Source organism: Pinus tabuliformis, chromosome J (assembly GCF_031772625.1).
Source record: "Pinus tabuliformis cultivar Carrire ecotype Pingquan chromosome J, CPIR1, whole genome shotgun sequence".
Lineage (NCBI taxonomy): Eukaryota > Viridiplantae > Streptophyta > Pinopsida > Pinales > Pinaceae > Pinus > Pinus tabuliformis.
Genome location: NC_142295.1, coordinates 1,251,028,524 through 1,251,043,253, shown reverse-complemented (window position 1 = coordinate 1,251,043,253; position 14,730 = coordinate 1,251,028,524). Strand labels below are relative to the sequence as shown.

Here is a 14,730-nt window from a genome sequence, read left to right as displayed (position 1 = left end):
ATAAAATTTTTTTTTAAAGTTTTGAAAAATCACTTCGAATATTTTTTTTCCTATCAGAAGAAAATCCTGCAAAAAAAATTCTCTGTAAAAAAAAAGGAACAAAGTTTCTTGTTTGTCTTGAATTAAAATTATTTTCCTATATTCATGTTTAAATTAACCATTAACTTTATGTACATAAATTTTATGTATTTATCAATGCATATTTGTTTTGTGCATATATATATATATATATATATATATATATATATATATATAACTCCCCCAAACAAATGTTTTGCCTTTAAATAAATTTGTTTTATTTTCTAAGGTTAACTAATATTTTTCTTTGGTTAACAAATTTTCTGCAAAATAAATCCATCTAAATTTGATTTCTCCAGTTTTGGAAAACTATTTTGAACGTTCTTTAGGTTAAAAGAAAACCTTGCAAAAGAAACCTCTGTTAAAAAAATAAACAACCAAATTTATTTGTTTGTCCTGTAAATAAATTCTATGTCTTTTCAATAGCATTATTTTTTTCTCTCACAAAAAGGGACAATTTTCTTTTTCCTCTTTCCTATATTTGTGTTTTTTTTTTTCCGGGGAAAAAAGCAAAACTTTTTATTATGATCTTATAAAAAGTTTTCATACATTTGTTCTAAAGCCATGCTGGGCTCATGTGTTCATTCACTGCTCAACCATAAGGGAGCTTTTCTGCTGTATTGTAAACCTGTAGTAGTCTTCCTCCCGGGAGGATGATTAATATCCAAAAAGCAAAGTATCATGTGAAACCCGGGGTCTCCTTCAGAGAAGGAAAAACAACCCCTTACAGTCAAAAAAGGTATGACCTCCAATGTTTTGTAATGTAACAAAAATTATAATAAGAAGACTGTAAACTGTGATCTACTTGCCGAAAGAGTATACTACTAAGGAAAAATATATACAAAAAATGTAACAGTGGAAAGATAAGCTGTGAATGGTGCCGACAAAAATGAAGCTATATACTGAGATCACTATGGCTGATCATATGGGGGCTGATCTGATCTGTAAGACTGCCCCTGACGAATCTCTTCTATCTCCCAGCTGCCCGGATCCTGTTGTAGACCAGCCTTAGATAGCTGATCTGCTTCTTCATTCCTTTCCCTGTAGATATGGCAAAGTGAGAACCTGTAAAAGAATGTCTTCAGGAATAAAATTTCTTCAACAATTGTCATCAAAATTTGATTTTGACAAGCAGCTAAACCATTGATCCAATTTATAACATTAAGAGAATCCCCAAATATCTGAATAGAGTTGATGTTTTTGTGATGTAGCCAGCATAATAGGAATCGTAAGGAAGAAAGTTCTGCATAATTATTTGTTCCAGCACCCAACCCAACCGAAGCTCTTAGAGAATGTTCGAAATTGAAATGTATGCACAAGCCTGCACCAGCCCTATTGTTTTGTGAGGCCCCATCAAAGAAACCACAAGGGATATCCTCCTGTATAATGATATTATTTTGTTTGGTTCTGGATTTTTTTTTTCCCTCAGGAGGAGGCAGAGCAGAATAAATGGCTGTGATATTAGTAGCAATAACAGAAGTCGGTGTGTTTTGATCTTGGAACAAACTCTTATTTCTAGCAAGCCACACGCCCCAACAGAAGATAATAGGCAGGTTCCTCATATTCCCTTCCGAATAAGTTTGCCACCATTTCCTCCAAGCATCTCCCAGCGGATCATGTCCCCACTGTGCATTTACCTTGAGAAAACCAGTGACCTCCTCCCATATCTTCCTTGAGTAAGAGCAGGTGGTGAAAAGGTGATCTGTGGTTTCCTCATCAGATTTGCACAAGGGACATCGCCCTGGACCAGCTAAAAACCTAGATTGTAGTGTTTCCCAAGTTGGAGCCTTCCTTCTTAGAATACACCATAGAAAGAGCTTGGATTTGGCAGGGCTTTTGAGTTTCCATATATCTTTGGCCCACCAATCCGGGGCTCCCCATCCTATCTTTCCTAATAGAAAAGAGTATCCCTCTTTTGGTGAATACCCCCCAGTTTTGCTGTGAGCCCACATTAAACGGTCAGGTTCCTGATTTATCCTGACATTGGATCGTTTTAGTTCTTTGATGAAGCCTGCCCATTCATTCTTCCATCTAGCATTTAACCCTAACTCTTCATCGTCCTTCCAAGCCTGTCCCCAGATAGTGGACTGTCCAACTCTTTCCACCTGATTTATTGATGTAATACCTTTAGAATCAAGATGTCGAAGAAGCCCTGGTGATAAAGCAAAAGCTTCATTACACCCAACCCAAGGGTCTCTTCCAATCCTGATCTGTCTGCCATCTCCCACTTTCCATGCTAACCCTTGCTCGATCACTGAGAAAGCATCCACCGTGGCCTTCCAAATAACTGAAGAGTTTTTTGCCTTCTTATTCTGACTCCGAATCCAATCTTCCAAAGGCATTGGATCTATATACTTCCTTTTTACCACCCTCGTCCACAGGTTTTCTATAGTTATAAGTCGCCAACCTGACTTTGCTGCTAACGAGGTGCTGAACTCAGGGAGTCTTTTAATCCCCCAACCTCCCCACTCTTTTGGTCTGGCCACTTTGTCCCATGCCACCCATGGTAAACCCGAGGATTCCTTTGAGCCAGCCCATAAAAATCTGCAACAGATTCTTCTGATTTTCTCCATTACACCTTTAGGAATCCAAGTTAGGGCAGCCCAGTAAACTGGGATGGCTAACAAGACTGATTTAATAAGTGTCAACCTACCAGCTCTGGACAACCATCTATAACTCCAATGAGATATTTTGGCTTCAATTTTTGCTATGAGCCAGTTCCAGTCTTCTTTTCTGTAAGCATCTGGCTTTAACCAAAAACCCAGATATTTGAATGGAACATCCAGAGGTTGGCTAGGGAAAGGAAAAAGATCAGACATTTGATTTCTTTCCCTTCTGTCAATATCTGCCAAACAAACTTGTGATTTCCCAGAATTTATCTGCATTCCAGTAGCTTTTAGAAAAAGATCAAAAATACATTTTATCTCCTTTAATTCGCTGTAATTACCATTAGTGAAAATCAATATATCATCAACGAAAAGAAGGTGGGTGATGTAGAGATTGATTGCTACCTCAATACCTTTTACCTTATCCTCCCTTCTGGCTTTATGTATCAGTCTACTAAGCCCTTCAGCCACAAGGAGGAACAGGAGAGGGGACAAAGGACACCCTTGTCTGAGGCCTCTCTGGCTATTAAAGAAAGAAGAGGCAGCTCCATTGACCAAAACTGCAAAGCTGACATTTGAAATGCACCCCATGATCCAGCTGACAAAAGGATAGCTGAAGCCCACATGAGTTAGAAGCATTCGTAGATAGAGCCAGCTGATCCTATCATATGCTTTGGAGAGGTCAATTTTGATAACAGCTCCCTTCTTTTTCTTCAGCTTGACACTATGGATTACCTCCTGTGCGACACCTATGGCTTCATGGATTTGTCTGCCATCCAAGAACCCAAATTGTTCCATTGAGATGTTTCTTGACAAGATTGGTGCTAATCTGAGAGCAATAACCTTTGAAATAATCTTGTAAATGCAGTTACACAATGAAATTGGTCTGAAGTCTTCAAAACTTTCTGGCTCATCCTTCTTTGGAATGAGAGCAATAAATGTTGAGTTAAATGGTCTATAGACTTCTCCTTTCAGCCTAGACTCTTCAACTACTTCAGTTATCTCGGCTCCAATTTGTTCAAAAAAATGGAGAAACAATTCTATTGTCCAACCATCAGGGCCTGGACTTTTGTCTTTGCCCATAAGCTTCATAGCTGCTTCAATCTCCTCCTTAGTGACCGGAATTGTAAGATCTTCACCTTCGTCTTCCTCAATGAATCTAGGAAAACATTGCACTGTTTTAAAGACTTCTGCAATAGTAGCCTCTCCCTGATCTGCAAAAATGTTTTGAAAATGTCTTTTCCCTAAACCAGAAAGCTCTGGAAAGGACCTGACATCTCTCCCTTCTTCATCTTTAAGGTGCCATATAGTATTTATTGATTTCCTTCCTTTTGCAAAATTATGGAAGAATCTAGTGTTCTCATCCCCAGATTTTAGCCAAATTGCCCTGCTCTTAATTCTCCATTCTTCTTCCCTTTCCAAAAGAATTTTGTTTTGCTGCTTCTCCAAGAGAAGAATTCTATCCTTAGAGTCTTGTGATGAGTATCCATCTGAATCCAAGTCCTCCATCTGTTTCAGCTCCTCCCTTATACTGATCAACTCCTCATTTTGTTTCAGTTTTCTGTCCTTTGCCCAGGAAATTGTAGTTGATTTCAATCTTTTTAAATTTTCCATGAACAAAAAGCTTTTCTCCTCGCCTGCATTGTGATCAGGGTGAATCCAAGTTTCTTTAAACAGGTTGCTGAAAGTTGGATCATGGAGCCAAGCAGGATTAAATTTGTAAGGGGCTGGGGGTTTGTGAGGAGGAATAGATATATCTAAGAAAATCGGGAAATGATCCGAATTCCCTATTTCCTCAACCCACTGTCTGATCAAAGGAGCATTGGTGGATAAAGAGTCCGATAGCAAGAACCGATCTAATCTTTTGGCAATCCTGTCTTCTCCTATCCTTCGATTCCTCCAAGTAGGCTTTATCTTGATCGGGGAAGGGTCTATAAAATTATTCTCTGTGATGAGATTATGGAAAAAATCTGTAAGAGGATCTTCTCTCGCCGATGGTCCCCAAGCTTCCGCTCTGCCCATAGTAAAATTTAAATCACCTCCCATTATCATCATTGGTGCTTTCATAACAGATTTTGACATCAATTCATCCCAGAAGGATTCCCTGCCTTGGCATGGCCCATAGATATTTACTATGGTGATGGGAAAAGTAAAGTCTGGGGATATTAACTCCATTCCCATAACATTCTTCATCCCCCAGTTATTGAGGACTTTTACCCTCCCTTCTTTGTACCCAATTGCAATGCCCCTCGAATGTCCAAAGAAATCCATAGCACTGAATGCCCACCCAGGCAGAAGGGACTTTAGCATAGATTCAATCTCATAAGCCTTCCCCAGAGTTTCTTGCAGAAAAATAACATCTGCTTTAGAGTTGGATATCCATTCTTTCAAGGCCAGTTTTTTAGGTTTGCTGGCCAAACCTCTGCAATTCCAGGATGTCAGAATCATTTGATAACACCCTCAGGGGGATGAGCTGCTCTAAGAACCCCCGTGATGGAATATTGTTTACCGTCTGCAACATCTATCTTTGCTTTTAGTTTCGCCTTGGACAGATTAGATTTCCGTCCTCGTTTGTTTTTGGATTTGTTCTGTGAATGTATCATTCCCAGACCGCCTAAAGACCCCTGAGTCTCTTGATTCCCACCCAAAGATCTCAGGTTGTAGGGGCAGGGAGGCCGGGTCACAGGGAGAGAGAGAGGAGGCCATTTTTCTTCACAATTTATGTCCAGTAGCGGTAAGGTTTCAGCTAATGTTTCCACATCCGGATTTAACATTAAGTGATCCAAATTTTCAACATTATTATTTTCTTGCTCTTTATATGATGAGGAAGCAATATTATGTTTTACATAAGGATGCTCATGAGAAATAAAAGAGGAAGTAGGAGTCCCTGAGCTCTTACCCTTCTCCGATTCGTCGATTTGGGCTTGATTTGCATTTTTTTCCTCTACGAACCCTTCCACGGCTTCTGGTTCTTTAGCTACTTCCTCGACGAACCCTTCCACATCTTCCGGTTCTTTGGCATTTTCCACCGCCGTCTCCTTAGATTGTTCGCTTTCATCCGCTGGTCCCTTCTCTGTCTCCTCAGCCACCAGATTCATTGGTTCTTGCGACTCCGGCAAATCCTGCTCCATCGTCATCTGAACATCTTCTTGAGCAATTTCTCTGTGAGCTGTTGTCCTTCGGAAATGTCTCCTTCTTCTCTTATGTGGACAATCTTTTGCCATGTGCCCATACTCGTGGCACCAATGGCATCTAAATGGCAGATGTTCGTAGTCTAGTATCTGCTCATATACATATTCATTGAATTGTAGATTAATCTTTTGTGCCAGGCCCCCACTCGGTTTGAGCATGACCAGAATGCGCGCAATTGCCCTATTTTTCGTAGTCAAGAAAGTCATATCCGCATCCATGTACACCCCCAACCTATTACCGATGGTTTTGAAAACTTCCTCGGTCCATAGGAATGAAGGTAAACCCGGAGCACGCACCCAAACAGGAAACACATCCGTGCGCTCCTTGATAGCATCAAATAAAGGAGACCATTTCTTTAACAGCACTGGTATGTTATCAATGTGCCAGATTCGCTGAAGGACCCAATCCGCCGATTCTCTGTCTGCAAATCTGAGCTTGAACCAACCTTTAGCTAATACTAGGGCTTCGAACTGTAAAGGTCTATCTGCCGTGAAACATTTTTCACCCCAGCCTTGAAGAAAATCTGATGTATATAGCTTACCTCTAACCCTGCCGACCAAAGTACAGTCCGCAACCGCTAGGGCTTCTATCATGGACACCTCCATCCCCAGGATCAGATTGTCTGCTATCACCTGTGTTCCAATGGGTCTTTTCTGTTTCCTTGTCCCTCCTTTATTCCTTAAACTTTCCACCGCCGGTCTTATACCTTCACGATCCTCGTTATTTTCTGAGGTTATCTTTTCCTATATTTGTGTTATTGCCATTATTTATTTATTTATTTTTCTCTTTTTCTTCTTTAAAGATTTTTTTTTCTCTTTTCCCACTTAAAGTGTATTTAAATAGTTTATTTAAATACTTTTTTTTAAAGTTTATTTAAATAGCTTTTACATAGTTATTAAAATATCCAATTTTTGGTATTTCAAATAGTATACAAGTCTCGCTTAAAAAGAGCCCAACATGGTTGAAAATGCAATAAGAAAATCTTGATTTAAATTTTCCCTTGATTTAATCAGGAATAAAATGGTAATTCCACATCACAATACAACTTGTATGAGTTAACTAAGTTAATTTGACTTAGTTGTCTTAGTTAATTCGAGCTGAGGGTCTAACTTGAGTCATGTAGAGTGTCTCCTACTTTATAAGAGCCCTAGTTGAGTTTATTTTGAATTGTAATTAATTAATTTAGTTTAACTGAGTTAAAGTGAGTTAAACTAGTTTCAACTGATGGATGAACTAGTAGGAGGTCTAACAGTTGGGTGTTGCTTCATGTGTTCAACCAGTTAACTGATAATTCAGTCATAAATAACTCATGCATGTCATCTCTGAGAGTTACCTAGTTAAGATTGGAGTTCAAGGGCAGTGTACAATCAGTTGTATAATCATCCAAATTGTACATGTGGTGCATGCAGTGAGAGGAATGCCTATGATGGATCGCAATCCAATTGAGGAATTTCCCTAATTAATAGGGGCTAATTCCCAAGGAAATAACACAAGGAAATAAGGACTTGAGTAAGTAGAAATTGGTTAAGTATTGGCCTAGGCTTGTCAAGGAAGCAATGAGACAGATAGAGATAGTGCATAGGTTGCTCAGGCTTGAGAAAAGCATTGTAATATTCTCATATTTTCTAACTAATGAAATATACAAATAGCAGGGGTTTTTAGCTATGGATTTCCCCAGGAAATAATTGTTTAACGTGTTGATTGAATTATTTCTCTTGCATGCTTCATGATTTTACGATCATTTAATTGTTATGCTTCGTGATTTTACGATCGTTTAATTGTTTTTGCTAATGAGTAAAGTACGTTCAAGTATTTTGTTTTAGAAAATTACATAAGCAATTTGAATCAACAAGGAAGTTCTACATGGTATCTAAGCCAAAATTACAATAGAATAGAAGAATATGAGTTTGTCTTTGCAGGTGAAATCAAATTTGCAACATCATTCTTCAAAGCCAAAAGGATGTCGTTCTATGGATTGAAACTCAAATATGCCCTTGAGGGTAGTTCGAATTATATTTCTTGGAAGGACGGGATGGAGGAAGTGTTGGAAGATGAAGGGCTAAAGGAATTCATAGACAATGATATTCCTAAGCCTCCAACAATTGATTCTCAAGATTTGGAAGAGCAGATGAAATATGTGGCAAAGGAAAGGAGGATCATACTGTAAGGAGTTCAAGATCATATTTTCTCGAACCTCCATGGGAAGGATACACCATATGCAATGTGCCAAGCCTTGATCAACTTGTTTCAGAACAACAGTGACCACATGAAGCTGGCACTGAAGGACAAGCTTCAGATGCTCAAGATGGAGAAGGGTGACATAATACCACAATACTTTAGCTAGTTCACCCAATTTCGGGATAAGCTTGGGAATGTTGGTATTATAGTTGTTGAAGATGATCCGGTAAACCTTGTACTTATAGCCCTTCCCAAGAATTGGCATAGCTACCAGGATTCGGTAAATGGGAGGGAACCTCTAACAAAGTGGGAGTGTTTGTGGTCCGACTTATTGTAGGAAGAGATAAGGCGGAACACTAGAGATGGAACCTCATCCAAGCATGATGAGGAGGATAACTATGCCTTGGTTGGAAAGGCAAAGAAAGGGAAAGGAAAAAAATTTCAATCCAAAGGATATTCTAGTCAAAGCGGCAAGAAGAAGGACTTGTCGAAGATTAAATGTTTTCACTGTCATGAGCTGGGACACTATGCACGAATATCTGCACAAGAAGGCTAGCAAGAAGCCCTAAGGAGGAGCGATAAGTGAAGCTCTTACTTCAGAATTTGAGTTGGATTTCACCCTCATTACTTGCATGGTGACATCGGTGATTAGTAGTGTGTGGTATCTGGATAGTGGAGCCTCATTCCATATGACTGACAACAAATAATTTTTCAGTGACTTGGGGGAGAAGGTGTTGGAAATAATATTGAGAGGGGGGGTGAATCAATATTATCCTAAGTCACTGGATTCATCCTAAACCCCCTACGAATCCCGAATCTAGCGAATCCAACATGATTAGGTCCGGATTTGTGTCCAAATCATATGACACGTCGTGTCCGTTTTTGACACATCGAATCCGAGGTCATGTCACGATTTTCAAAAGCGTGTCGCGATTTTGGGACACGTGTCTTGTTTCCAGGACTCGCTAAGCTCAGTGCAGGAATGAAAAGGGTGTGTTTGCTCATTAATATTTTCATTTGGCAAGTGATTTGTGTTGTTGCAGCAAGGAGTAGAGCATTCAACAAGGAGAATCGACCACTTGTCCACCAGGTAAGTTCTAATCTCACTGTTCAGTGTTTACAGTTTACGTTGAGCAGCTCCATGCCACAGACTTTTTTGACCTCGGATTACCAGTCAAGCCCTTTGAAAATCCTTGGTCTCCATCTACAAGTGCATCAAATTACTTAGATAACGAAACCACTCCAATCACACTATTATTCAACCACTCCAATCGCAGCAAAGAAGGGTTATAACTTATAACAAAACTTCCTTGGATTCTTTCCTTTAGATATCAACTTGGAGACTATCGCCAAGAAGGAATAATACAACCTTTCCTAAATAGAAACTTTGTACAATAAATTTAAGACATCTGCGTATTCAGAACAGAGTTTTATGATCTTAAGATAGTGGGAGAATCTTATTTATTGGCATAGCCGCATATCACAATTGCTTTTCTAACACTGAGGCATTGTTGTTTGCCATTTGGTATATCCTCTGTGGTATGATTGCTGTTGGATTGATGGAAACCTTGGCATTGTAAACATTTTGATCACAGAGAATCGATGTTTCAAATCTTGAATGCTGTGACACTTAAAATTGATTAATGCACAGTCACACTCATTGAATTATATTGATCAAATAGTAAAGTTGGAGTCCATATCTCGGTCTTAAAAGGCCTTCTCACCTGGGTTGTGTATTGAGGTAACTCGGGCTTCTATTCTGCCAGCAACCAAGCTTTACGGCCTCCTTTTCATGGTGAACAGAGGCTTGGCCCTCCTCCACAGAATTGTGGCCATTCTCTCATAGATCAGAGAATATAATGCCTATTCTCGGCCTCTCCTTCCATAGGATCAAACTGCAATCTTGGAGAAAACTTGGCTGCCCAAATACACTGAAATCCTATACGAGCTTGGCAAGATCAAAACCATTCTTTGCTACGAGTCATGAAATAACTTTATATCTGGACAGTGGAATCTATTTAATAAATTAATTATAATTTATGTGTATTGTAACCTTGAATTTCTCAGAATACTCTGGCAAGTTGCAACCTTGAATTTCCAAAAGACATGCTAAAACTGTCTCTATTCTAAGACTGGTATTTCACCTCCATTTTTTTGCATTTTTTACAGCAGTTTGTATATGATTTTCATTTTTTATTTACAAATTTGTGCATGCTTTGTAAGTTTGCTCATTTTTTTTACAGGTAACAGTGTTCATGGCTCAATCAAAGGCAGCAGTTAGGGGGCAAAGGAAGGGCAAGAATGTCATGGGTAGAGATGCCCTTCCTCCCCCAATATCATTAGAGTCTGCTGCAAGTAATGTTGAGGGAAGAGAACTTAAAGACAATGATAAATATCCATTGTGGAAATATGTCACAAGAGAGGATGGGCCAGACAACAAGGGAAAGGGAGGAGGCAATGTGCAATAGAAATGCAATTTTTGTAACATTTCTTTCAAAAGCACATATTACCGTGTGAAATCACATTTGTTGGCTTTACTTGGTTGTGGGATTGGATCTTGTAGAGCTATTTTTTTTTTTTCTAAGTAAAGGCTAATTCTATTAATAAAATGAAAATATAGTTACAAGGAGGTCAAGACCTCAGAGGAAGCCGAAGCTGTCCAACAGAACTAACAAACTATCCCAGGGTTGGGAGAACCAGATACAAAAGGCCCAGAAGCCATACATACAAAGAAGCTGGCCATAATGGTAAACCACAGTACAGGTCAAAGGGGAGCTGTAGCCAAACTTTCTAAGCTACCCAGATAACCACATGCAAAACTGAAAAACCAAGGACCTGATAAACTTGCCGAGCCAATACCGGATACAAAACATATTAACAAAATATCTGATAAACTTGCCGAGCCAAGACCTGATACAAAACACATTAACAAAAGCCGTAATGACACAGCACATTGGATGAAAGAGCCAAAAGAGAAACTGCGACATCAGATGTGGCCCAGGAGGCATCAAGCATCTGTATTGGGGTCTTGAGCTTCCTTCTCCACCAGGCATGGATTGCCCATCCACAAGTCATCATCATTGTCCTCAACACCTGTACCGCTACCACCTGGAAGAGCTGCCAAGCGCTGATTGCCACCGGAGGATCTCGCCGGATGAACAGAGGCCGAGATTTCCTGTATGTTTTATTTTGGTGGCTTGAAGACATCAGGGACACTCCCCTCAACCTACAACTCACCACCATTGAACACAATGCCAACATCTTCTCCCTGGAGCTCGCTATCATCCTGAGACTGCGAAGTTGAGGTATGCACAGAGACACTAGGTCGAGCTTCTTCCTCCACCAAAATTACAGTGATGCTGGCAGAGAGAACCGGTCTATTGAGATGACTTTGGAATTTGAAGTGGGTGGTTTGGAACGAATTGTGCAGGAAAGGCTTGCCATTGTCTGAGGAAGGGGAAGCCGAAGCCAGAGGAATAACATTCTGGGGAGTAGGCTGAGAGTGCCCATGGTTTCCACGACTGCCTCCTCGGCGAGAACAACCACGGCGACGCACCATTGTCAAGGGAACAAAGTAACCTAAAGGAGATGAAGAGCAAGGCCAGATAGAGCAGGTTCGAAGGTAAGGGAGCCGAATAAGAGTCTTACACCAGACATGCAACCAAGCTATCGGAGCATTGCAGGGATGCAGGGACTGAGACGAACTGATGAAGGGAGACCTGATAGGAATGACAGTGGATAGAGCCAACAAAGCCATAAATAAAAAATCATGCGAAGAGTCTCGAATGAGAGGCACATTCAATTCTGAATGCTTGATGATCTGCAGGTACCCCTTATGATCTTGCTTCATCCACAGGAGAATTTTGGAGGTTATGCGGATCTGCCACCTGCAGGACCAGATGCCGGATCTGCATAAATCTTTCATTAATTATAACATTAATGCACCCGCATCCGGGTGGATCTTGTAGAGCTATTACTTCAAAAAAGATAAAAGAATTGGAAAAGGAGGCCAATGTTGGTATGGAACAGGTGGCACTGGCTTCAAAATCAAAAATACCCAAGAATGAAGACCCCCTTCCATTTTTTAGGAAAGCCAACACCAAATTTCCATTTGAGAGTTCTAGTTCTACTGGGGGAAAAGCATCAAAAAGAAGAGCACTTGGTCCAATGGACAAGATTTTCCAAAAAGAGAGACGGGAAGAGCTTGATCTCACCATTGCCTTCTTCTTCTATCAAAACTTCATATCATTTAATGTTGCACATTCACCTTTATTTGTTGAGATGTGCCAAGCTCTAACTCAAGGGGCTCCAGCAGGGTATGTGCCTCCTGGGTTAGAGAAGCTGAGAACCACATTGTTTACGAAGGCAAAAAAAGAGGTGCAAAAAATGCTTGAGCCTATTGTGGAAACATGGCCAACATCTGTGGTTAGCATTGTTTCTGATGGATGGATAGATCCAGCACGACACCCAATCATCAACTTCATGGTGTCTTCCTTGAATGGTCCAGTTTTCATGAAAGCAGTGGATACACTTGGCGAATACAAGGATGCACAATTTATGGGTGATTTATTTATTAAAGTTGTTGAAGATGTAGGTGTTGATTCTTGTGTGCAAATCATTACAGATAATGCACCTGTTTGCAAGGCTGCTGGCATGATTGTGGAATCTAAATATCCACAAGTGTTTTGGACACCTTGGATTGTCCATTCATTGAACTTAGCACTGAAATCCATTGCTTCTGATGTGCTTTGGATTGGAAGCATTATTGAGGATGCAAGACATATCCGTAACTTTGTGCAAAATCATACAAATGCCCTCACTATCTACAAGGAGTACAACAATCTATCATTGTTGAAGATTGCTGATACACGGTTTGCATCTTCATTCATGATGTTGAAGAGGTTGAGGGGGGTCAAGACCGCTCTTGGGTCCATGGTTATTTCTGAGTTTTGGTCTTTTTGGAGAAAGACAGATCAGGCAGCCTCTAAAAGAGTGAAGGACACAGTGCTAGATGATGCTTGGTGGGAGAGGGTAGATCTAATTATTCGGATCATGGACCCTATCATTTCTTTGCTTCGAGTTGCAGATACAGACAAACCCATCCTAGGAGAGGTTTATGAGGGATGGGATTCCATGATTGAGTCTGTGAGGAGCATTATTCTACAGAGTGAGTGCCCCGAGTATGAGACATCACCAGAGGCCTTTTGTGATACTATACAGAATATTCTTGTCAACAGATGGGACAAGAATTTTACACCTTTACATTGTTTGGCTCACTCATTGAACCCCAAATACTACAGCCATGAGTGGTTGAATGGTGGACCTTCCCGCATATTCCCTCCTCACATGGATGGTGAAATCTCACAGGGGAGGAAAGAGGCATTCAGGCGGATTTATCAGGATAGTGCATTGCTTGTTGAGGTGGAGGATGCCTTTGCAGAGTTTTCCACTGGCAGTGGTCGATTTGGAGGTTATGATGTGATTAGAGACTAGGGGGCTAAGAAGCCCTATTCTTGGTGGGAAAATCATGGGGCAACAAGCCCTCCTCTTCAGCAGTTAGCCATGAAGCTCCTCTCTCAGGTGACTTTATCCTCTTGTTGCAAGAGGAATTGGAGCACATATGGGAATTTGTGTAGTGTGAAGAAGAGCAGGCTTGAGCAGTCCAGGGCAGAGACAATGGTGTATGTGCACACCAACCTTCGTCTTATTTACAGGCAGAGGGAAGAGTGGTTGAGGGGAAAGACAAAGATGTGGGATGTCTTCCCTGATGATATGGGTCTGGACACCACTGTTGAGTTGGCATTGGCCACCATGGATCTCAATGATCCAGTGCTAGAGCCTGTTAGATTTGATGACTTAGAGGGGTCAACCTCCATACCAGCAGATGTAGAGGCGACTATGGATACAGGGGAGGAGGAGGATGCAGAGGAGAGCAGTGGGGACCATGATGATGGGGAGAGGGATGCTGATTTTGATGCTGATTGATGCCTTGAGGCTTGTATACCTGCATTTGTTTTATATTTTCTATTTCTATTTGCCATTGGCATTGCACCAACACTACCTATGTAACACATTTTGATTTGATGACTTAATGAGAAAACTACAGTTGTCAATGTGTTTATCTTACTATCTTGTAGTTGTAAGTTGTCTTTCAGTTATGAATTATGAATCACGATTTAAATTTTTAATAGATTTATCATTTATGTGACCAGTACCACTAACATTTATTTGAGTTTTGTATGTACTATGCATGCTAATAGCTATAGATGAAGATCTATGTTTGAAATCAATAAATTTGTATCATTAGTTAAAATTTGTGTAAGAAATATGATAATATCTAATTTTTAATAAATAAATAAATAAATAAATATATATATATATATCTAGATATATATAATAAAATAATATATAACGTGTCCTGTTCCGGGGGGTCAGCGTGTCCGAATCCGACACCACGAATCTCGAATCCTACGTGTCCTGAATCCTCGTGTCAGGTGACTTAGGTATTATCAGATCAATAATTTAATTTTCAAAATAGATTTGTATACGCTACTTTAGTTAAGTGAACTGGCGTGTATACGCGACTGTACTTAAGGCAACTAGCGTATATGCAGAGATATTTTTATTTACCCAATTTATCATGCATTGAACTTTAACCAGTATATCAGGAATTCAT

General features: G+C 40.1%; 1 protein-coding gene across 1 annotated transcript; it reads right to left on the bottom strand.

Moving 5' to 3' along the window:
• Window positions 1-989: 989 nt before the first annotated feature.
• LOC149231746 (uncharacterized) lies at window positions 990-5,132 on the bottom strand. The gene is made up of 3 exons (XM_089381733.1): window positions 3,528-5,132; window positions 2,732-2,957; window positions 990-2,494 (listed from the first exon to the last, which is right to left on the bottom strand). The coding sequence occupies exons 1-3, from the start codon at window positions 5,130-5,132 to the stop codon at window positions 990-992; spliced, it is 3,336 nt and encodes a 1,111-aa protein (XP_089237859.1).
• Window positions 5,133-14,730: the final 9,598 nt, after the last annotated feature.